The sequence below is a fragment of the Carassius carassius genome, chromosome 12, assembly GCF_963082965.1.
Source record: "Carassius carassius chromosome 12, fCarCar2.1, whole genome shotgun sequence".
Classification (NCBI taxonomy): domain Eukaryota; kingdom Metazoa; phylum Chordata; class Actinopteri; order Cypriniformes; family Cyprinidae; genus Carassius; species Carassius carassius.
This window is the reverse complement of record NC_081766.1, coordinates 9,613,398-9,634,389: the sequence shown is the minus strand read 5'-3', so window position 1 is coordinate 9,634,389 and position 20,992 is coordinate 9,613,398. Positions and strand designations below refer to the sequence as shown.

Genomic DNA, 20,992 nt, shown 5'->3' with positions numbered 1-20,992 from the left:
ATTTCAGTCAGTTTTGGGTTTCATTACACATTTTGTGTATTCACTGATGATGATACAGTTGAACAGAGGATATGGATTATATATCTCAAAAGTGGCCTTTTTTGGTCATACACACCATTAAGAGAAGTTGATGTCGCCTTATCGCTTTTCAACATCTCTGCGTTTATCTTCGAGACTAGATGAAGAAAAATGAACAAACGATTACTTCGATTTCCTTTGGTTAGGAATTGAGCAAAGGCTCAAAACACAGTGTCAGTGTGGTATTGCTCCATGCACAGGGGAGTATCTCTACCTGCCCGCTCGAAAATTTCAACACTTCCTGAAAATCCTGTTTTCATCTCTGCTAAGTCTCTCTCTGCTTCCCTCCGACGCTTGTCTAGTCCTGTTGATTTTTTATATAGACACTGTGTGATTATACATGGAATATTGAGATAATATTCAAGTTAACAATAAAAAGTAATATTGTTGCAACACACTTTCAATCTTTGCTGCATCTCTCTCAGTGTTTAATATTGCATCCATCTCCTGTAGGTCAACGACTTTCTGAAGAATGTTTAAGACTGAATGGGTGGAACACAAGGGTAAAAAGTGTCAACCATTATCGCTTTGCTAATCATTATATATTAGAAAAAATGTGTGTTCACTGGTATCATTATTTTCCACATACCATCCTTGGCTGGATTCTGGGTTGTACTGACTTGTTTAAAAAGACCATCCAGTTGGCTTTTAAGACCTGCAAAAATGTTTGATGAGTATGAGTCCAAGATGGAACTGCATGGTTAAGATATACTTTTATGTTTGTGTAGAATGAAGATAGGTTGACTTACCCTCGATATTGTCCTTTGCTATTTTATATGCATCCTTACATTTAATCTTCATGTTATCAAGACCCTTTTGGAGGTCTAAAGAAGTATAGATAATCTAAACATAGTCTCTTCTAATGAAGTTGTAAAATGTTTTACTAGAATGTAAACCATGGTTGAACTGGCTGAAGTTGAAACGCCACATTTTCATATAAGACTCTAATTTTAATATCTGTGTTTAATATCTGAATTAAATGGTTTTGAATAAAATATAATGAGGAAAAATATAATTCACATACCTGAACAGTACTTAGTAGATTAGAGAAAGATAATGATTTTATTTAAAAAAACAACATCAAGTATATTTAAAAGTGTATGCATGTAAATTGAAAATGCAATGGTAAAAACAAACAAAAAAAACAACAAAGATTGAAAAACAGCCATACCTCTCCGTCTCGTCTTTCTCTTATGAAATCCCTATGAGCCTAAAATGGGCAGAAAATGTAACTTTAGAGTTTTTGCACTTTGAAATACATGGCAATATAAATATAGAAATATAACATGTTCTAATGCTTTAATTTTTTTGCTTAATATATCAAAGCTGCAGTTTTGTTTTAGACACACAAGATAAAATTCTCATGTACACTAACATTCGATAGTCAAGTAATGTTTTTGAAAGATATTAATATTTTATGTAGCAAGCATGCATTAATAAATTGATCAAACGTGACAGTAAAGATATTTAGAACAGTATCACAGTTTCCACCAAAAAATTAAATAAATAATAATAAAAAAAAATAGTAAGCGGCACAACTGTTTTCAACAATGATAATAATAAGAAATGTTTCTTTAGCACCATATTAAATTGATTTCTAAAGGATCATGTGACACTGAAGACTGGAGTAATGGCTGCTGAAAATTCATTGCTGCCATCATAGGAATAAATTATATTTTAAAATGCATTAAAATAGAAAAAAGCAATTTTAAAATGTAAAAATATTTCACAAAATTACTGTTTTACAATATTTTTGATCCAATAAATGCAGCCTTGGTGAGAATAAAAGACATTTAAAAATATTTTAAACAGTTTATTTGTATACCAATTCAAGTATAGACCCTATATGAAATCATAGTATGACTCCAAGAATTCATATCTGAAAAAAAACCCATGCCTACCACAATTTTTTCCACAATCCTAGCTGAGTCTGAATTTACAGGACCTAAAACACATATCATATAAATATAATATCAGACAATCATTCCTTCTCTTGTCAGGAAAAAACAGACAGAAAAATAAGCAATGGTCTCTTACCACATTCAGCCTGTGTCAGCAGGTAAACTGACACAAAGAAAGAACAAATCAGGAGATTCTCTGTCCACCCCATTACGGTGTGTGAAAGTTATCTCACAGTAACACTGGAGCTCATGAGCTTGTGTGCTTTATATACGGTCTTTTATTGCCCAACTCTCACTTTAACTGGGTTTCGTTTACATCTCATGCAGGAAGAATACACTTATAGAGTGACTTAGCTAGTGCAGTTCTGACTAACTCCGAATTATCTAATACAGGACTAGACGAGAAGAACGTCCCAGGGCCAGACAGATGTTTTGGACCATATTATAATTTATTAAAACCTTTTTTTTTCAGTTTTTAATCTGCACTGTCACTACGTCTTACATGTGTTGATCATGTACATGAATTTTTATTCCAATTTTTTTTTAATATGCCACCAAGATAAAGTCATTTAGCTGGGTATAACATTGCCATAACTGTCTAGCACATGTGTGTGCATTAATAAATTTAAAGGTAAAGTGGTTCAATTTATTGCTTCTGTTGCTATTTAAAAACGAATCAATTAAAATTAAGAAAAAAAACCATAGCATATGAAATGTATAAGCCACAAAGTTTGGGCATCAAAAAATATGCTGTCAAAAAAACAATTTCAGTATACTTACTATTTTCATCAGAACAAAATTTAATTTCAGGTGATTATGCTAATACTGATAGTGATCTTCATTGCAAAAAATAATTAATATTGCACAAGAGGAAAATATGTGTATAAGGCACACCCAGTCTTGAGCTGGTTGATAACAGGGTGGTTTTGTAAACGTCAATGACATTGTCACTTTTATTTGTAATGCAATTCATCAACAGAGAACCAAAAACTTGTTTCCAAAAATGGAAGAAAATGCAGGACCTGCTCATAACGCCGAAATAATTTATCATTTTGAGTTCAAATACTACGCAAAATTTAAATTTCATATCAAATGTTTTAATTTATATTAAATGTTTCCTTTTTATGACATTGAAAGCTTCGCAATTTGGTATTATTAGGGTTGCAATGAAAAAGATCATGCAAGTAACCAATGTTTTGGGTAGCAGCTAGTGATAAAGATGTATTTAAATGTATTTAAAGATATATTGAAAGTATATATTTTATGTTTGAGGTTTGGCTATAAACGGCTATTAATAAATAGCTTCTTCAAAGATAATAAACTGTTTATTTGTTATATACAGTATAAAACAAATAATGAGTTAATGAGCTTAAAACAAGCTAACAAGAAGATTTATGACAGTGAGGCCTCTGCCAGTACATTCATTCAGATGATGATGCTTGTCACTCTTAACCAGAGGTGGGTAGAGTACCCAAAAACTGTACTCAAGTAAAAGTACTTCTAGAAATATTTACTCAAGTAAAAGTAAAAGTACTATTCTTTAATAGTTACTTGAGTAAGAGTAAAAGAGTATCGGATAAAAAATCTACTCAAGTAGTTAGTTACTAGTTACTTTGGGTCATATATACTGAGCCTATTTTTATTTAGATATATAGATAAAATGTATGTAATGTATGTGTGCGTGTATAAATGTATATATTTCATCAGCCTTTACTCCAATTTATGTAATTTATTAAAAAAACCCTGTCTGTTTACTTAAGTAACAGATATAGGTGTCATGCCATAACATATTTTTAATACGACTGACTTTACATTAAATGTGAATTTAACATTGAAAGTTAATGTGATATAAATATTGCTACTAATCTTTCATTGTTCAGAAAGAGAGCAAATAACATTTACATTATTAAAGATCATTTTCACTGACAGTCTAGATTTCAATCGCTCTCAGAAACTCCCATTAAAATCACTGAAACTGTTAACACTGTGAAATCAATATCTTAATTAAAGATTCGTACACACATCTGCACTTTGTTGTTTCTGACGAGAGAATTCGCCAGAAAGAGGTATTCAGTCAGTGAGTGAGTGAAGGAAGCACCGGCATTTTAGCGATGACTCATCTGAATGCCTCTGATTGGCCAATGCTTTAATAAGCTCAAAAGAATCATGTGTGATTTGTTATAATGCGCATTGCTGTAAAAACGCATCTATCTCTGGCTCAGCGCCAGCAAGCAATCACAGATCTGAATTTAGCAGCTGGACTTGCTGATCGTACTCGCTGCGGTGTGACTGTATTAAAATTAATAAAATCTTTATCGGCTATTTTTTGTCTTTTGGAAGCTGCATTCAACTTGACTCCCCTCTGTTATAAGCCACACACATACAACAAACTAATGTCACAGTGGTATCGTGTAATGTAATCGAATGTAGCCCAAGTTATTACCTGTTGAACAGTAGACAGCACACGCGGTGTTCCTCTAATAAGGATCTCCATCGCTAGCAAATAATAGCCTTTGCAGATTTAAATTCAGTGCAGTTCCAGCCACGTTTTCAACGTTGCTGATGTTCTTAAACGTTACAACTCCGAGTGAACCTCTTCAGACGCTCAGCGCGTGCGGCAGAGAAATGAACGACTCATTCAAACTGATTCATGAACCAATTCACTCGTTTGCCAATTGGTTTGATCAAGCCTTTGAACAGAATTGACTCAAAAGAATGAATCATTCGCGAATGGGCATCGTTCATTGCCCAGAGAAAAGTAGACGGCGCGTTTGGAATAAACTGAAGCATTTATAACATTTATTGCATTAAGATAAAGTAACGAGAGGAGCCTCGCCCACAGTAACGAAGTAAAAGTACAGATATTTCCCCCAATATTTACTCAAGCAAGAGTATAAAGTACCCATCTTTAAATGTACTCCGAAAAGTATTAGTTACCCCAAAAAATTACTCAAGTAAATGTAACGAAGTAAATGTAACTCGTTACTACCCACCTCTGCTCTTAACATAGATTTCATTACCAGGAATAAACACCATCTTTTTTTTTTATCAAGGTTGATCATTTGTGTAAGAGAAAACATATTGTGCATTGATTAGCATTAACCACTGTTTGGTTGCTTAATACTCAACCATGTGTACTGCGCACCTTAAAAACTGTGAATTGGGGTCACTGGGCGACTATGTGATGCTACAAACTATTAAAAATGGAAATGCATGTTGTTGACTTTGGTATTTAATTATCTAATGATGGTACCATGCGAGCAGTTACACGTGACTCTGCAGAGAGGCATCAAAGTAGATTTAGCACAAAGGTTATCTGGACTGATGAATGGCAAAGTACACATTACCTTTGCTGTCCAAGTGCCCCACAATAACAAACCTAAGTTCTAGTTTTATGATCTGTGACCAGGGTCCCCCTCTGCATCTGAATATGCTAGTTCTCTACTACACAGTATGTGAAAAACAGTAGTCAACACCAGAAGAGTAGTATGTCTGAAAACACAGTAATAAAACAAACTAAAAAAAAGAAAGAAAATCAGTAGGCGAAAAGTATCCGAATTACACTTTTAAGGGTTGTGAAATAAGTTCTTGGTCAAAAGTACGCTAGTATCTCTGCTCTGTAATGGGCGGAATTCGCGTAACCTACATTTGTGGTTAAGGAGTGGGTGATTTCTAGTCCTATATCGTTTAAATAATTTTGTAAAAGCACATTTACAAAACGCACTGGTTTTATATTAGACGTATTACGGGAATAGGAGGATGGCCATTTGCTTGTTGTTTCCTGACTCTAGTCTAGATCAGATTGCCTGAGAGACGACAGTTCATCGGAGGTTTAACCGCAGCGTTGATCAGGTAGTCTGTGTGTTGCGTTACATGTAACCTACATGAAGCTCGCAAATAGGATTGTCATTAAGTATAGCCTATCATTTATTTGACATCTGCTATCTATCTCATAAAACACATAAGAAAGTCAAAGTCGAAGATTTCGAACGAGTGGGAAAAGATATTCAAGATTACGTTTAAAACTGCATAAAGCCGTGGTAAATAATTTTGTTGATGCATCAGTAGACGCGTTTCCATTACAGATTTGCGCAAAACTTCGATAAAAAAGAGGTATTGCGAAATGACGGCGTTTCCTTTAACCAATGTTATGCGGCTAAAACGTAAGCTTTTGACTCTTACGATATGTCATGGAAACGGATTTTGGTAATATTTATTCAAAGGATGCGTATGCAAGTATCTTTACAGATAGCTGCTTCAGAAACGTGCGTGGCGCGGCTGGAGTAAAAACAAGCATTGACGATTTAATTCGCAATTTCAGTTTGCGCAATTTGAAGGGTACTAATGAAAACGCGCCTACTGCTTAACTTTATTTTCGGGCCAATTTCAACCTAGGCCTTTTTATGCAAATAGTGGGATGTTGTATAAAAAAGTTGAATGGAGGCCAAGTTGTCCATATAAATTCTAAAAATGCGCATGAAAAAGTTATTAAGTTTTTATCCAAAAAGAAAAGATGTGGATAAACTAATATTGAAATAGGCTAACGTTACATCTATGTGCAGCAAAAAAACTCTTGTGCCTTAACAGATGGTGTGACTGGATAAACTGGACTAACAGCGGCAGTCTTATCTCAAATATTGTTTAGTCATACTGAAGTGCCTGAGCCGACCTGTCATCAAAATGATTTGGTATAATTGCCACACAGAGCTGTCTCACGATTGTATTACAAAACGTAAGATATATTAGCCAACGTACAAATTTGCATGGAAGCATAGCTACTGTGAAGGAAGGTTGCAACTGATGTGACAGCAGGGTGATGGTCTTTTATTTTTCAGTGCTTCTTTATTTTATTTTTTGCAAATATATTATCAGCCAAGTAACTGGTTGAGCTAATTATAACTCGGATCATTACTCAGTATATAATTAACAACACATTGCAGTCCATTAAACATGCTCTTTAAATAAAACCAAAGATAAAATCACAAATCAACAGATGCATAATTGGATAAGGCATTCATTCATTAACTATAGATGTTTACTCTAACTGTATATAGATTTTCACACAAAACAAAAATCCTCATGTGACTGTATTCCTCATGACTATATTAAAGCTGAAGTAGGTAACTTTTGTAAAAATGTATTTGTGAAACCTGTCATTATGTCCTGACAGTATAATATGAGACCGATAATCTGTGAAAAAATCAAGCTCCTCTGGCTCCTCCCAGTGGTCCTATTGCCATTTGCAGAAATTCGACCGCTCCCGGTAAGAAACAACCAATCAGAGCTGCGGGGTCCGTAACTTTTTATGTGTTCAAGATTTACAAAATGTATATAATAAGCAGAGGTGGGTAGAGTACCCAAAAACTGTACTCAAGTAAAAGTACTTCTAGAAATATTTACTCAAGTAAAAGTAAAAGTACTATTCTTTAATAGTTACTTGAGTAAGAGTAAAAGAGTATCGGATAAAAAAATCTACTCAAGTAGTTAGTTACTAGTTACTTTGGGTCATATATACTGAGCCTATTTTTATTTAGATATATAGATAAAATGTATGTAATGTATGTGTGCGTGTATAAATGTATATATTTCATCAGCCTTTAATCCAATTTATGTAATTTATTATAAAACCCTGTCTGTTTACTTAAGTAACAGATATAGGTGTCATGCCATAACATATTTTTAATACGACTGACTTTATATTAAATGTGAATTTAACATTGAAAGTTAATGTCATATAAATATTGCTACTAATCTTTCATTGTTCAGAAAGAGAGCAAATAACATTTACATTATTAAAGATCATTTTCACTGACAGTCTAGATTTCAATCACTCTCAGAATCTCCCATTAAAATCACTGAAACTGTTAACACTGTGAAATCAATATCTTAATTAAAGATTCGTACAAACATCTGCACTTTGTTGTTTCTGACGAGAGAATTCGCCAGAAAGAGGTATTCAGTCAGTGAGTGAGTGAAGGAAGCACCGGCATTTTAGCGATGACTCATCTGAATGCCTCTGATTGGCCAATGCTTTAATAAGCTCAAAAGAATCATGTGTGATTGGTTATAATGTGCAGCGCTGTAAAAACACATCTATCTCTGGCTCAGCGCCAGCAAGCAATCACAGATCTGAATTTAGCAGCTGATGATATGACTTGCTGAATGTAGCCTACTCGCACAGGTGTGATTGTATTAAAATTAATAAAATCTTAATCGGCTATTTTTTGTCTTTTGGAAGCTGCATTCAACTTGACTCCCCTCTGTTATAAGCCACACTCGTACAACAAACTAATGTCACAGTGGTATCGTGTACTGTAATCGAATGTAGCCCAAGTTATTACCTGTTAAACAGTAGACAGCACACGCGGTGTTCATCTAATAAGGATCTCCATCGCAAACAAATAATAGCCTTTGCAGATTTGCTTTCAATTCAGTGCAGTTCCATAGCCACGTTTTCAACGCTGCTGATGTTAAACGTTACAACTCTGATTGAACCACTTCAGACGCTCAGCGCGTGCGGCAGAGAAATGAACGACTCATTCAAACTGATTCATGAACCAATTCACTCGTTAGCCAATTGGTTTGATCAAGCCTTGGAACAGAATTGACTCAAAAGAATGAATCATTCGCGAATGGGCATCGCTCATTGCCCAGAGAAAAGTAGACGGCGCGTTTGGAATAAACTGAAGCATTTATAACATTTATTGCATTAAGATAAAGTAACGAGAGGAGCGTCGCCCACAGTAACGAAGTAAAAGTACAGATTTTCCCCCAAAAATTTACTCAAGTAAGAGTATAAAGTACCCATCTTTAAATATACTCCGAAAAGTATTAGTTACCCCAAAAAATTACTCAAGTAAATGTAACTAGTTACTACCCACCTCTGGTTACTACCCACCTCTGATAATAAGCGAGTACACAATGAATCCATTTTCCAAACCGTGTTTTTAGCCTGTCCTGAATCACTAGGGTACATCTATAATAAGTGTTTATATTCGGACTATTTTACATTGCTTCGGGGGTACCGCGGCGGAGTAACCCGGTACCTTTGTGATTGTTCATAGACATAAACAGAGAGAAGTAGCTCCGGCTACAATGTTCTTCCACAAGACGCAAGCAGTCTTGTTTATTAACCGCTAGAGTGTCAAAAGTTACCGACTGCAGCTTTAAGGCTTTGCCACTGATGATTCAAATTCGAGTTTTGAGCAGTGTAGAGCTTGTTATTGTTTCTCTGATCACAAATGCAGACAAAAAACAACGCGTCTCAGAAAGACAGGGCATAGAGGAAAAACAATAATGTACAGTCTGTGGAAAATGTTTTTTTTTTTTGCCTAAAACCGCACAAACACAATTAATTACGCCAAATACACAAAACAATGTTCTTTTTAGCAACATCATATAATATGACCCCTTTAAGGTGAGTCGGTGAGTTGTTGACTCAAGAATTGCTTGGGTAGATTTTTTAAACAAATCGTTTAAACTTAACCAATTAAATGAACTAATTCTAAAGATCAGCCATCAATATCACTGGCATCAATTTGTGTTTTTCAGATGGCACTTTCAGGATGGATCTGTGTGGTGACTGGGGCTTCCAGAGGAATTGGAAGAGGTATTGCCCTTCAGTTATCTGAGGCTGGTGCTACAGTGTACATCACTGGTCGACAGGACAAAACTCTGAAGCAGACAGCAGCAGAGGTGTGGAAACTGATTCCTGATTGTGTCGGTAATAACCCTCAACTTGTAGGAGGTGATACTGGTTTCATGCTTCTTTTATTTTCATGATGACAGGTGACCGAGAGAGGTGGCCGGTGTCTCCCAGTGGTCTGTGACTCATCTAAAGAGCATGAAATCAAGGAACTGTTTGATCGTGTCCAGCGTGAGCAAAATGGTAGACTTGACTTGTTGGTGAATAATGCCTATGCAGGTGTACAGGTCAGTCACAGCTAACTATGAAACAAAAACAGTTTTTTCTGCATTTTTAATTTAAATGATTCATACTTTTAAAAGTTTCATAAAATACCTGTTTTAATATTTTTGTGTTATGCCTGTGTGTTAGGCTATCATGGACAACTTGAACAAGAAATTCTGGGAGGTGGATCCAGATATTTGGGACACAATCAACAACACTGGACTCAGGTACAGTACAAATCTGGAGGTGACTCCAAATAAAAATATTCATAGTAATTATCTTATACCTATCAGAGCCATTCCAGAGATCATGGTCACTGTTTTTACAGGGGTCACTATTTCTGCTCCGTGTATGCTGCTCGGATGATGGTTGCTCAGGGCAAAGGCTTGATTGTGTTCATATCATCCATGGGTGGTCTGCGCTATCTCTTCAATGTACCCTATGGGGTCGGGAAAGCTGCAGTGAGTCCATGCACACAGCATTATAAATTCTATATTTGAAGTCATTTTCAGTATATAATTTCAGATGCACAGAATTCAACATCCATTCTTTCTGTTTGTAAACTATTCCTTCATTATTCTCAGAGCATGTGCTCCAATTTCTTTATTTTAGTGTGACCGAATGGCAGCAGACATGGCAATAGAGCTGAAGAAGAAAGGTGTGGTTTCTGTAAGCCTCTGGCCAGGGGCAGTTCAGACAGAGTTAATCAATCAGTATATGTCTCATGGTGAGGGTCCTCTGGGAATTGATCCTAAAGTAAGACTTTTTTTATTTGTCCCATGCAGTCCTCAATTATCATTGCTTTTTAAGTTCATGGAAAACAATTAAACATATCTTCCTAAATATTTAAATCTGTTTTCTCAGTTAAAGGAAGTGTTCAGTAAGGGTGAGACGACAGAGTTTAGTGGACGATGCATAGTTGAGCTGGCCAAAGGTTGGATTTTTTTTAAAGACTGAATCAGTAGTTCATGTTAATATGGTTATGAATTGCCATGAAAGTAATTGGTGAGAAATGAAGTGTTTGGAGGCTCTTACTGACATGTTACTTTCTGCTTCTTGGTGACAAACAGATAAAAGTCTGATGTCAATGACTGGGCAAGTGTTGATGACCTGTGATCTCGCTTACCGCTATGGACTCAAGGATGTTGATGGTACGGTGACAAATGTTTATGCTGGAGTGATAGTGTTTTTAGTTAAAATAATAAATAAAATTAAATCCAACACAGGGTTTTTATGTGTTTCTTATTGTTTCAGGTCGCAGTGTAGTGGACTACACCTCTCTGAAGTTCCTCATTTCCCAGATACCCTATGTGTCCTGGTTGTCCGTATTCACTCCTTCATTTATCAGAGTGCCTCGTTCCATTCTGAGTCTTGGCAGTGGCAAATTCTAACATTTCTCAGTAAAAAGACAGTGCCTATTATTTTGCAATCCTGTCATTTTTCAAAAAATAATTTTATTCTAAAATTATTGCAGTGTCCATCTTTAAAAATGAGCAAACTGAATATACTCATTTTAACTTGAAAGGGAACAATTAACCCTGCTCTAGATGAATGTATACTTACTAAATGAGTATTCTAATAAATACTGATATTTTTCAAGTCTTTTGTGTTGTATTTTTGATAGACTGATATGTCACTCTTAAATACTTGATTCTGATTAGTCAGACGCCCAAGCAACACTACATAATTGCCCACTCATCTAGCAAAACTTAAACAGTTGGTTTTCATGTTTTGTATCTGCAGTCTCTTCCAAGTACACAATTTAAAGTACTTTCACTCTAGTCAATATTTCATGTGCACTGTTAAATAGCCATGTAATAAGTTGGATAATGACAAAGACTATCATTAGCACAAAACAGACACACAATATATAGTTTTCCTGGACATTCTTTCTTCTAACTTTAAAAATGGTTCATTTCAGATCAATAGTGAAGGTATATTAATTAAATTGTTGGGTAGCCATGTATTATGCAGGATAATATACAGTCAAAATAAACCCTAATAGGATTATCAGGACCCTTATGCAAAGTGAATGACTTTTGTATCACCCTGAAGGAGTTTAACTAATTTGTAGATTCAATGAATTGCTGTTTCCTAAATCAAAACATTCATAAAGTTACCTTTGACATGTCTGATCAAAGAATATTGATATGCATCCTTATCTGCAGACTCCTGTAACTTATCATGTGGCACAATTCACATGGTAATCACATCCCAGATGGGAAGTGCATCCACGGGGCCAAGTTTCAGCTGTGCTCCTCCTCCCATCTCTCTCCTTCCCGGATTGGACCTGCACGGCCACGGCACCGTCATTGCATGAGAAAGAGGGGGCTGGTCCGAGAGTTTCCTGATCCTCTCCGTCAAGCATCGGTCTGACTGGACAGGCGAAAAACATTTCCAGAACAAAAGCATCGGACAATACAAACCAGCTGGAGTGGTGTATCTGCATACATTCTTGAGAGAAATTCAAGCGGTGAGTATTTTTTTCCCACGCTAACTACTATACAGCTTACATTTGTAAAGTTTTTAAAGCAGAGCCGTGACGGAATTACGGCTCTCGAAGCTTGTTATTGCGTCTCTAAAGCCACGCGAGGAGTCAGGCGATTTTGTCTCACGTCGCATCGTGTTCACGTTATTTGAAGGATTCGTTTTGCCCAATGTTCAACGGGGAATGTGGGACAACGGGAGTTTGTTTATGTGCGTTTACTGAAGCGTGAGCGGATCCTGCGCCACAAAAGGGCTGGTGTACAAGAACTGTTTTGGCATAAATCCCTTGTTTATTACTGAAGCGCTCGGTTTATGATGGCAATTACACCTGCTTGTGTGTTGGATGAACACATTCTCTAGTGATCCAATCTCACATCCTACGACTTGCGTCAAAAGTTCCCCACATAAGCTGATTATATAGAGGCCATGGACAAACATCGACTACTGACGCAATTTCCAACAAGGCTAACCAAGTTTATTTAAAGTAAACCACACTGTATGTCAGAAATTATATTAAAATAAATACTTGAAATATATATATCCACAAGTTAATATAGCCTATATGTAAATTGGACACTAATGTACAAATGGTCACCCTGCTAAACAAAAACTGCACCGGTTTCAAGGGACTTTACGCTTAGTCGAGTCATTCCAAGTCATCATCTTATAAATGAGGTCACCATAGGCGATCGGGAATTTATCCTGTCAAGTTCACCTCCAGCTTGTTTTGTTGATGACTTGCCTGCTCATTGCATGTAGTGGTAAACTGTCTAAATTTGGCAAAGCTTTTCCAAGCAGAATTGCCTAAGACCGTGCTCACGTAGACTACTGGAAAAGTTTGTTTCTGTGGTTCACAGTTCAGCTTTGTTTTGGCCTCATTAAAGTCATAGGATGCCGCATGGAGGTAAATCTCAAGGTACTGTGTTGCTGATTTACAAATTGGTGACCTTAAGTAGTTAAGATGTCCTATCCAGGACAAACTTGAAAATAAACTCATGGCATGATTAGATTTTAAAGTAAAAATCTAAACCTTTTCATTTTAAGCACCAATGCAGTGATGGGTTGGCCAACATCTGCTCTGTAGACTGTGCTGTGTTAGGAAGGCAAACTGCAAAACTAGCAAACAAAGCAGCTTGACAAATTGCATCAACTTTTGTTGCCTTTATTTAACTGAGACAGACTCTTACTATTTCTTGGCCATCTGGTGGAAGGTTAAACGAACTTCTATATGGTTCTACGGGGTTAGGCAAACGAGGGAAGTGGACCATTACAAGCACTGGAAAGGGGCAGGGGAGCTGTGAAGGGCAGGGCCCCCATCTCTCTTTTGCCCAAGTCCGCCAAAGTGGGGGTTGGGTGTGCATTGGTGTAGAGTATACGACAGGCTTTAATAAAAGGCTAATGTGTGGAAAAGAACAGCAGGGGGAAGGGGGTGACATCTGTCCTTCTTTTAACTTTAGAGAGAAAAGTCATTGGCTGGACTGTAGAGATGACCGTAAAGTCCCAGTTTAATGTAAGCATTTCTCAAAAGTCTCTCAAGTAAGTCACCTTGAGCCTCTGGTAGGCATCAATAACGTCAGATATCCTGAGGATAAGTTCACAACGAATTCTGTTGTAGATTTGTCCAACCTAAGAATGACCAGAACCCCACCCATTAACCCCCTCCCCACAGCACCATCCTAGCACCCATCAGCCAGCAACAGCCCACCACCCCCCAGCATTCCAACCTTTTCACCCTTCACAAAATCCGGCTTAGAAACAAGAAGATTTTAATTGTTACCAAAATTCACTTTTAAAAGCAAGAAATTGCATTATGGGTATTGCACGTGCACTACCATGCTGTATTTATTCCCAGTTAACTGAATCTTTTTGTTATTTTTACAGTCTGTGGCAATACAGGAATAATATTTCTGATGGAGACACACAGTGACCATGACTTGAAAGTTTTCTCTTTAAAAGGGGTGGCTGCAAAAAGACAAGATGGAAGCCTCACCATTGCACGCCAGCAAAAATCACCACACTACCACAATTATGATGGAAAGCAACATGCAAGCCCTTCTAATCGCAGACCAAGAGAGAGCAATGGTGGTTCTGCAGTAAGCTTCAGCACTAATAATAACTCTGTAGTATGTCTTCCTTTGGTATCTGAAGGACTGAAGCTAGTGTGGACCCAGTCCGATCAAACACGTGAGCTGGATGGTATCCCTGAACTTGTTCAGGCCTTCAATATCTTCCCCTATCCAACATCTCAAGAAGTCACCACCCTTGCCCGTGTCTGCGCTCTTCCGCTAGATAAAGTCAAAGTGTGGTTCATGGTGCAACGTATCAAGTATGGAATTAGCTGGGCCTCGGAGGACATTGAAGAGACGCGGCTCAAGCTGGCTAGACCAGTTCAGATGAGTGAGACTGAACACAAAGAGAGCAGTAGAAAGAGCAAAAATGGTATTGAGGATTTAAAAGAAACTGTAGAAGATCATGTAGAAGATCTAGTGCAAAGTCCACAAGTGCTTCGTAAAAGACATAAAACTGAAATCACAGAACCAGCAAAGCTCTTTCCTGTTCCCTCACATTTCCGTTCATCTCTCCCACCTCCCCAGGATTCATACTACTACAGAAAGCCAGTAGAAATTCCAGAAAAACCGCAAGCAGTCACTCCACCTACTTCTACAGAGTCTCCTGTTGGATCTGAGCAGCCACGTCATGGGCGCTACAAAAAGTCCAAAGCCCAGTTAGCTGCTTTGCGTAAGAGTTTTCTACAAGAGAATTGGCCTGATGAGACTGAGCTCCAGCGCCTACAAGATGAGACGGGCCTTAGTCGTAATGATATTCGAAAATGGTTTAGTGACAGTCGCTACCAGCTGCGAAATGGTCGGGGGTTGTCGACATCCTTCTCTGCTACTCAAGGAGAAAAAAATGAACCCAACTGCAGTCTATCATCTCAGTCTCATGAGGTTCAGCCCCTTCCTCTCACCACTAAAAAGCAAACTACAGAGCAAGTTGATGACGAAGGCAAGGAAAAGTTTCGCGTGAAAGGAACACGAAAGAATTGGCCAAAGAACTCTCAGTTTTTCCAGCTTTTCCTCTCTAACACACTTGAGGCATTTGAAGACGGAGCATTAGTTGTGGATGAGGAGAAATGTTCAGAAGAAAGTGAGATTCAAAATATCGAAGCTGGAAGCGAACAGGAAAGTGAGAGGAGATGTTTGACACCTCCAGTGCCAGCTGCACCCACTTCCTCCTCTTCTTCTCCATCGATCACCCCATCTAAAAAACACTCGGGCAGGTCGTCAAAATCTGCACGTTTTGTAAAAACAAATGCTTTGAACAACTCCCTAAACCCCTCAGACAACACTTCACCTTCTTCAGTATTAACGGCAGCTGGACGACCAAGAAAAACAAAGGAGCAACTGGCTGTCCTAAAGGAACACTTCCAGCGGTGCCCATGGCCAAAAAGTGACGTATACACACAGATAGTTGAACTAACATGTTTGCCTCGTGCCGATGTTATCCAGTGGTTTGGGGACACGCGTTATGCTGTAAAAAATGGCCATGTACGCTGGGTGCATGCTGATGTACGTGACCAAGTGCTTGCTGAGATAGCATTGTTACAAAGTGGAGGGGCTGCTGCTGATGCCACTGGAACCCCAGGAAGTGAAGGCAACAGGAAACGTAAGTCACACGGGAACAGCACACCAAAAACACAGAAGTCTGCAATGGATTCTGTAGACCTCAGTCCATTGGAGCAGTATTATCGACAGACGGGACCACTCCAAGAAAAAGACCTTGACAATCTCTGCCGTAAATCAAAAATGAGTTATCAACTGGTCAGAGACTGGTTTGCATCTAAAGACAGCAGAATACTGGACACAGAGATCACTGTTATTGATTGATTAATATAAGAATTGCTTAAGTCTGTTAATCTGCTGTAAGTCCTGTAATAAGGCAAAACCCCTTTGAAAGCACAGTATAAAATCACTTAATGCAATGCCCTCTACTATGTAAAAAAAATAATAATAAAATAAAAAAACAATAATAATGAGGTTTTTTTAACAGCCACTACATCATTTGTTAATTTGTTATACAACAGGCAGTATTGAAATGTAAAATGTATTTTGGTCTTTACCAAATATTAAGTAATATTCCTGTGACACTCTGGAAGTCATCTATACACTGGTTTAGTAGTACACTGGTACCAGTTTTGGTATTTTTGTTAGTAATCCTTTAGAGCCTTAATTGCTGCTTCTTAGAACTGATATGATACTTAAACCTATTTTTCCAGAAACCTTGGCTTGGTTATCTATTAGGTACTGTAGTTTAGTTTTTTGGACCAGTAACTGCAGCAATGCCAGACTATGTTTTTGTACATTTTTAGTTTAACTCATAGAAGATCCATATGGCACTCTATATTGATTCCTTTGCAAACAATTAACCTTATGTTTTTTTTTCAGTTTATATATATTTTCCCCCAATTATGTTTCTTTCTTTAACATTCCGCACTTAGAGGTTTATGGATCCATCTCTCTACTCTCTACTCCAATCTCACTTCTTTGTGAATAAACATCCCTACTCCACTGCAGTGAAAAGGCAACAAAAGCCATCGTTTTTGTAAAATCGTGTGCCTTATTGTCTGTAAATTTGTGTTTCAGGAAGCGAAACTGTTGCATTGAAATAAAACCTGACCGATTAATTACAACTCAATGTTGCATTCTGTTCAGTTTACCCCTTGACATTAAATGTGTTAAAAATGTCGCCTCAAAGAGATGTCTTTAGGTGTATTTACCAAAAATGGTAAATGTACCATATTGACATAAGTATGCTAATTTATAAATTACATCTCAGTTTTGTGATCAATTTTCACCTATAAAAAACGACCACAATACAGCTGTTAGTTACATTAATTATACAATAAACCGATGCTGAAGAGTTCAAGACTTTCTTCTTTCTCATTCTTTGCGTAATGTGGATTTAATGTTTAGCTTTTTTTGATTTTATAAACTGGGGGGAATGCAATTTGTTAGACTGATTTATTTCTGACATCCTTTTTGGTTGTAAATGAGCCAGACTAACAAAAGTTTTGATATGGTAAAATATTTTGGATTATTGCATTTAATGGTTTTCTATTTTTGTAATAATTTGCACAGGTGTAAAGACTACCTGAAAACCACACTTGAATAAAATGACAAGTACCTTACAGTTAAATTACCCCACTACAAGTTACAAAGTCACCAATTTCAAAACAACTTGAGTAAAAGTCTTAAAGTATCTGAACTGAATTATTATATTACTTATACTGAATATAGATTCAAAGATACTCTAGTCAAAGAGACGTGCAAGTGAAAAACAGGTTGATTTGATTTGCAAGAAGAGCAATGCGTTTATTTTATACAACCAAAATAAAACTGAACACCTCAAAAATAGTAGGGGGAAAAAAAAATCATAAATATTAAATAATAAATACAATAAAATAATGTTACCTTTTTTTGGTTGGGGGGGGGGGGGGGCTTATGTAGCATTTATTTACTCAAAATCTTAAAAACTGTATTTTTCAAATAAATTCATGTCAATACAATTTTATCTACTGATATGAAGGATGGATGAAGTAGATCACTCATCTTTTGAAATGGTGCAATATTGATGAAGTGGCTTTCTAATGACCCAAATTAGCTACAATTGATTATTGGTTATTGCCTTGGGGACTGGATTGTAGGCCTAGCCAGAAGCTGGAACTGAAAGTTGTTTGGGGTTGTATGTTGGGACCTATAAATCATGAGAAGATGGACAGTGCAATTGCTTAGTATAAAACTTTAAATTTGGGGCATTAACAAATGTTTAGTCTTTGTAAATGCATCAAACGTTACCTTGTCGGAGTGTTAACTGAGCTGGGTGTCCCTTTAAGATATAAAGAGAACATAAGCATACTATGAGTCGGAACAGTAGATTGTCCACCTTGAAACAATCATTACTTTATGCACTCAAATACTGATATCTGAGAGATATGATTAACAATGTCAGTATTACATCACTTACTGAAACTTTGTTCGTGTACTGAACTCATGCTAGACATAGAGATGGATGACCCTGGGGGTGTCTAGAACAGATTAGAAGGAAAACACAGTCACATGAGGATTGCTTATTTCCATATGACTTGAAAACTGGCTATATTAAACTAAAACTATATACTAGAATGTAACAGAGAAGCTAACTCACTGTCATGCCGAGTCTGGAATGTCTAAACCTCTCCAAAGTGTCGCCCGAACTTGCACAACATCAAGAATTGAATTGTATTATTCGGAGGAAAGTAAATCTACTATATAAAAATAAATGACATGATAAAATGCAAGCTACCTGACAGCTCTTGAGCGAGGTGTGACTGTGGAAATTGGAAATGAAATGCCAATATGTTTAAAGCTTTACAGTGTTTCAATCTAGGAGATGAAGGTTCTGTCTTAAGCTATAAAACTTGCTACCTGGTGATGTGACAGCCACAGGAAGAATCATCCTTGGAGTTCCTCTATGTATGGACAGAATATATTTTAAATGTATATTATGTTATGACATATTTATGCACATAAAGACAATTATCTGTATTTACCCATTAATTGGAAACCTCCCAGGAGATGTCTGTGTGGAGGGAAGAAGGACTATAACATTTAAAGAGAACGGAAGTTATAAGGGAAGCATGAGACACGTAATAAGAAACTCTCACCCTCCTCTGAGAAAGCGGTTTCTTTAGTTCTTCGTTCTCTTGTTTCAGCTCAGACACTTGCCTTAAATAAACCATAAGTAACTAAACAGTCAAGTGCCACTAAATCTATATCTTAGATCTAAGCCACAAATGACCACCTGTAGCACTGATCACGGACTTCTTTCACTTTTCGTTCTAGTTCCACAGACCTGCTCCTTAGAAATGCAATGTATCGCTCCTTCTGCCTTTTCTGAAAAATAGCAATCTGAAACAAATGCTTCTTAAGTTATAAATGGCAGAATTGTGTTTGCTTAGGGCAGAGCCCCCCCCCTGCCTATTTAGATGCAGTTAATTATAAATTAAGTGGGACAAATAAAATGTATTTGATAAGCAGAAAATGACCTGTGCAATATGTTCCAGTCGAGACTGAACGAGTTTCACTGGATCTTTGAAAAACATCTTTTCCTGTGGCTTCATCTTTAAAAAAAAAGAAAAGAAAATAAGGAATGGAACATGTAAGGAAATATATGGTTGTTTAAATGTTGGTATATGCATAGGTGAGGTTGGTAAAGGTAACCAAAGTTAATCCTTTTTTTCCCTAATCAATAATAATACATGTAACCATAGTGAATATAGTATTCAATAAATACATATTAGTATTGCACTCAGGATTTTAACAACTCAGTCTGCTTTTATCACCTCTTTAGTTTTAGTCTTTAAAAACAATTATATTATCTGCTATTTTCTGCAATTTTTTTCATTACAGATTTGTTTTTGTTTTTTTTGATCATACATAACACATCAACTGAATTTGTTCTCAATCTGACCTTAATCTCTCATAGGTAAACAGTGTATGATGAACAGAACCATATTTAGCACTCCAAACAAGCCCACCTCCAGTGTACTTTTTCCTGTTTATCACTGTAAAGCTGCTTTGACACAATCTGTATTGTATAAAGCACTATATAAATAAAGACGACTTGACTTGTGTAACAGGACCCTCAGGGTAAGGCTGGGAAGTTGCAGGGTGGGTAGGAGCATAGTTTAAGGTGGGCCAGACCCCCCTGTGGAGCAAATCCTTCTGAAAAAACAATATTCCGTGTGAATGTTGCTGAGATCATCTGGTTTCTGACTTACCTGATCAGATATGTGAAGGTAGTTGCAGTTGCCATGACAAATTCCGCACTGACCTTTAGGAGGAGATTACACTTACTTAATGATTGACACTAGTCTCGAAAATAAAAATAAAATGCAATAAAAACCACTCAAATTAGCAAAATCTCAAAATGAGCGTGTTGCGTACTGACTTGTATTTACGCAGTTCTCACAAAATATATGGCCACAACTGGACACTACGAATTTTTTCCCCTCTCTCACATAACAGTTATTACAGTGAAACCAATTCATTTCACTTCTTTAAAAGAGGCCACCTAAAAAAAAAAAAAAAAAAAGAATTAACATAAGACCGGTGACGTTACACTATGCTGCAATAACACGTTTCTTGCTAATCTTGCAATGCTAGCAAATTGAGGACTACGGTAAAATACTTGTTTGTCGTAGTAAAAACAATTTAAATTTAAATTACAAATAAATTTTTAATTTAAAAACGATTTACTTTTACGAATGGCATGCTTATCTGAATAATTTACCTGCAGCTGTTAAGAGTAACGTAGCAAATGTCTCAACTTGGCCTCGAGTGAGCGCCACTAACTAATTTACCAGTCGACGTCGCCATAAACCGTTGGAGAATTCTTGAAGAGAACGGTTTTGGCGCCATCTCTTCGGCAGTGTAGTGAAGTGTGAAAACGTGGTTTTTAAAAGCGTGTCTGCGATTAGTTCGTGTGAAGGCACAAAATCACTTGTCAAATTCATACTCTGCTTTTGTCACAACTGCGGGACCAAGTGTGCTCATTTGTTTCCAGAAGTTAGAAGAGA

The 20,992-nt window shown here is 36.9% G+C and overlaps 3 protein-coding genes and 1 long non-coding RNA gene across 4 annotated transcripts; 2 read left to right on the top strand and 2 right to left on the bottom strand.

Annotated features, from left to right (window-relative positions):
* Positions 1-131: 131 nt before the first annotated feature.
* On the bottom strand, positions 132-2,416 carry LOC132154162 (uncharacterized). Its single transcript, XR_009437091.1, has 7 exons — positions 2,116-2,416; positions 1,980-2,023; positions 828-1,288; positions 668-733; positions 477-560; positions 293-382; positions 132-175 (listed from the first exon to the last, which is right to left on the bottom strand). It is a non-coding gene; the product is annotated as an uncharacterized LOC132154162 (long non-coding RNA).
* A 3,258-nt stretch (positions 2,417-5,674) lies between these two features.
* Positions 5,675-11,487, top strand: dhrs1 (dehydrogenase/reductase (SDR family) member 1). Its single transcript, XM_059563351.1, has 9 exons — positions 5,675-5,831; positions 9,531-9,674; positions 9,768-9,911; positions 10,036-10,115; positions 10,217-10,349; positions 10,501-10,644; positions 10,753-10,822; positions 10,959-11,039; positions 11,143-11,487. Exons 2-9 carry the CDS (start codon positions 9,531-9,533, stop codon positions 11,277-11,279), a joined length of 933 nt encoding a protein of 310 aa, XP_059419334.1. The 5' UTR covers positions 5,675-5,831; the 3' UTR covers positions 11,280-11,487.
* A 144-nt stretch (positions 11,488-11,631) lies between these two features.
* On the top strand, positions 11,632-16,520 carry homeza (homeobox and leucine zipper encoding a). Its single transcript, XM_059563350.1, has 2 exons — positions 11,632-12,361; positions 14,257-16,520. Exon 2 carries the CDS (start codon positions 14,286-14,288, stop codon positions 16,260-16,262), a length of 1,977 nt encoding a protein of 658 aa, XP_059419333.1. The 5' UTR covers positions 11,632-12,361; positions 14,257-14,285; the 3' UTR covers positions 16,263-16,520.
* A 1,341-nt stretch (positions 16,521-17,861) lies between these two features.
* Positions 17,862-20,472, bottom strand: LOC132154161 (RING finger protein 212B-like). The gene is made up of 12 exons (XM_059562770.1): positions 20,365-20,472; positions 20,195-20,247; positions 19,460-19,534; positions 19,216-19,322; positions 19,079-19,139; positions 18,965-18,993; positions 18,840-18,883; positions 18,718-18,742; positions 18,580-18,628; positions 18,400-18,460; positions 18,231-18,261; positions 17,862-18,129 (listed from the first exon to the last, which is right to left on the bottom strand). The coding sequence occupies exons 1-12, from the start codon at positions 20,462-20,464 to the stop codon at positions 18,054-18,056; spliced, it is 711 nt and encodes a 236-aa protein (XP_059418753.1). The 5' UTR covers positions 20,465-20,472; the 3' UTR covers positions 17,862-18,053.
* Positions 20,473-20,992: the final 520 nt, after the last annotated feature.

Coding starts and splice junctions, on each gene's coding strand:
- homeza (XM_059563350.1), top strand. CDS start 14,286: ATGGAGACACACAGTGACCATGACTTGAAAGTTTTCTCTTTAAAAGGG.
- dhrs1 (XM_059563351.1), top strand. CDS start 9,531: ATGGCACTTTCAGGATGGATCTGTGTGGTGACTGGGGCTTCCAGAGGA. Junction 10,350..10,500: donor ATGGGGTCGGGAAAGCTGCA/GTGAGTCCATGC, acceptor TCTTTATTTTAG/TGTGACCGAATGGCAGCAGA. Junction 10,645..10,752: donor CTCTGGGAATTGATCCTAAA/GTAAGACTTTTT, acceptor CTGTTTTCTCAG/TTAAAGGAAGTGTTCAGTAA.
- LOC132154161 (XM_059562770.1), bottom strand. CDS start 20,464: ATGAATTGGTTTCACTGTAATAACTGTTATGTGAGAGAGGGGAAAAAA. Junction 19,535..20,194: donor ACCTTCACATATCTGATCAG/GTAAGTCAGAAA, acceptor TTTTTTTTAAAG/ATGAAGCCACAGGAAAAGAT. Junction 18,629..18,717: donor CCTCGCTCAAGAGCTGTCAG/GTAGCTTGCATT, acceptor ATGTTGTGCAAG/TTCGGGCGACACTTTGGAGA.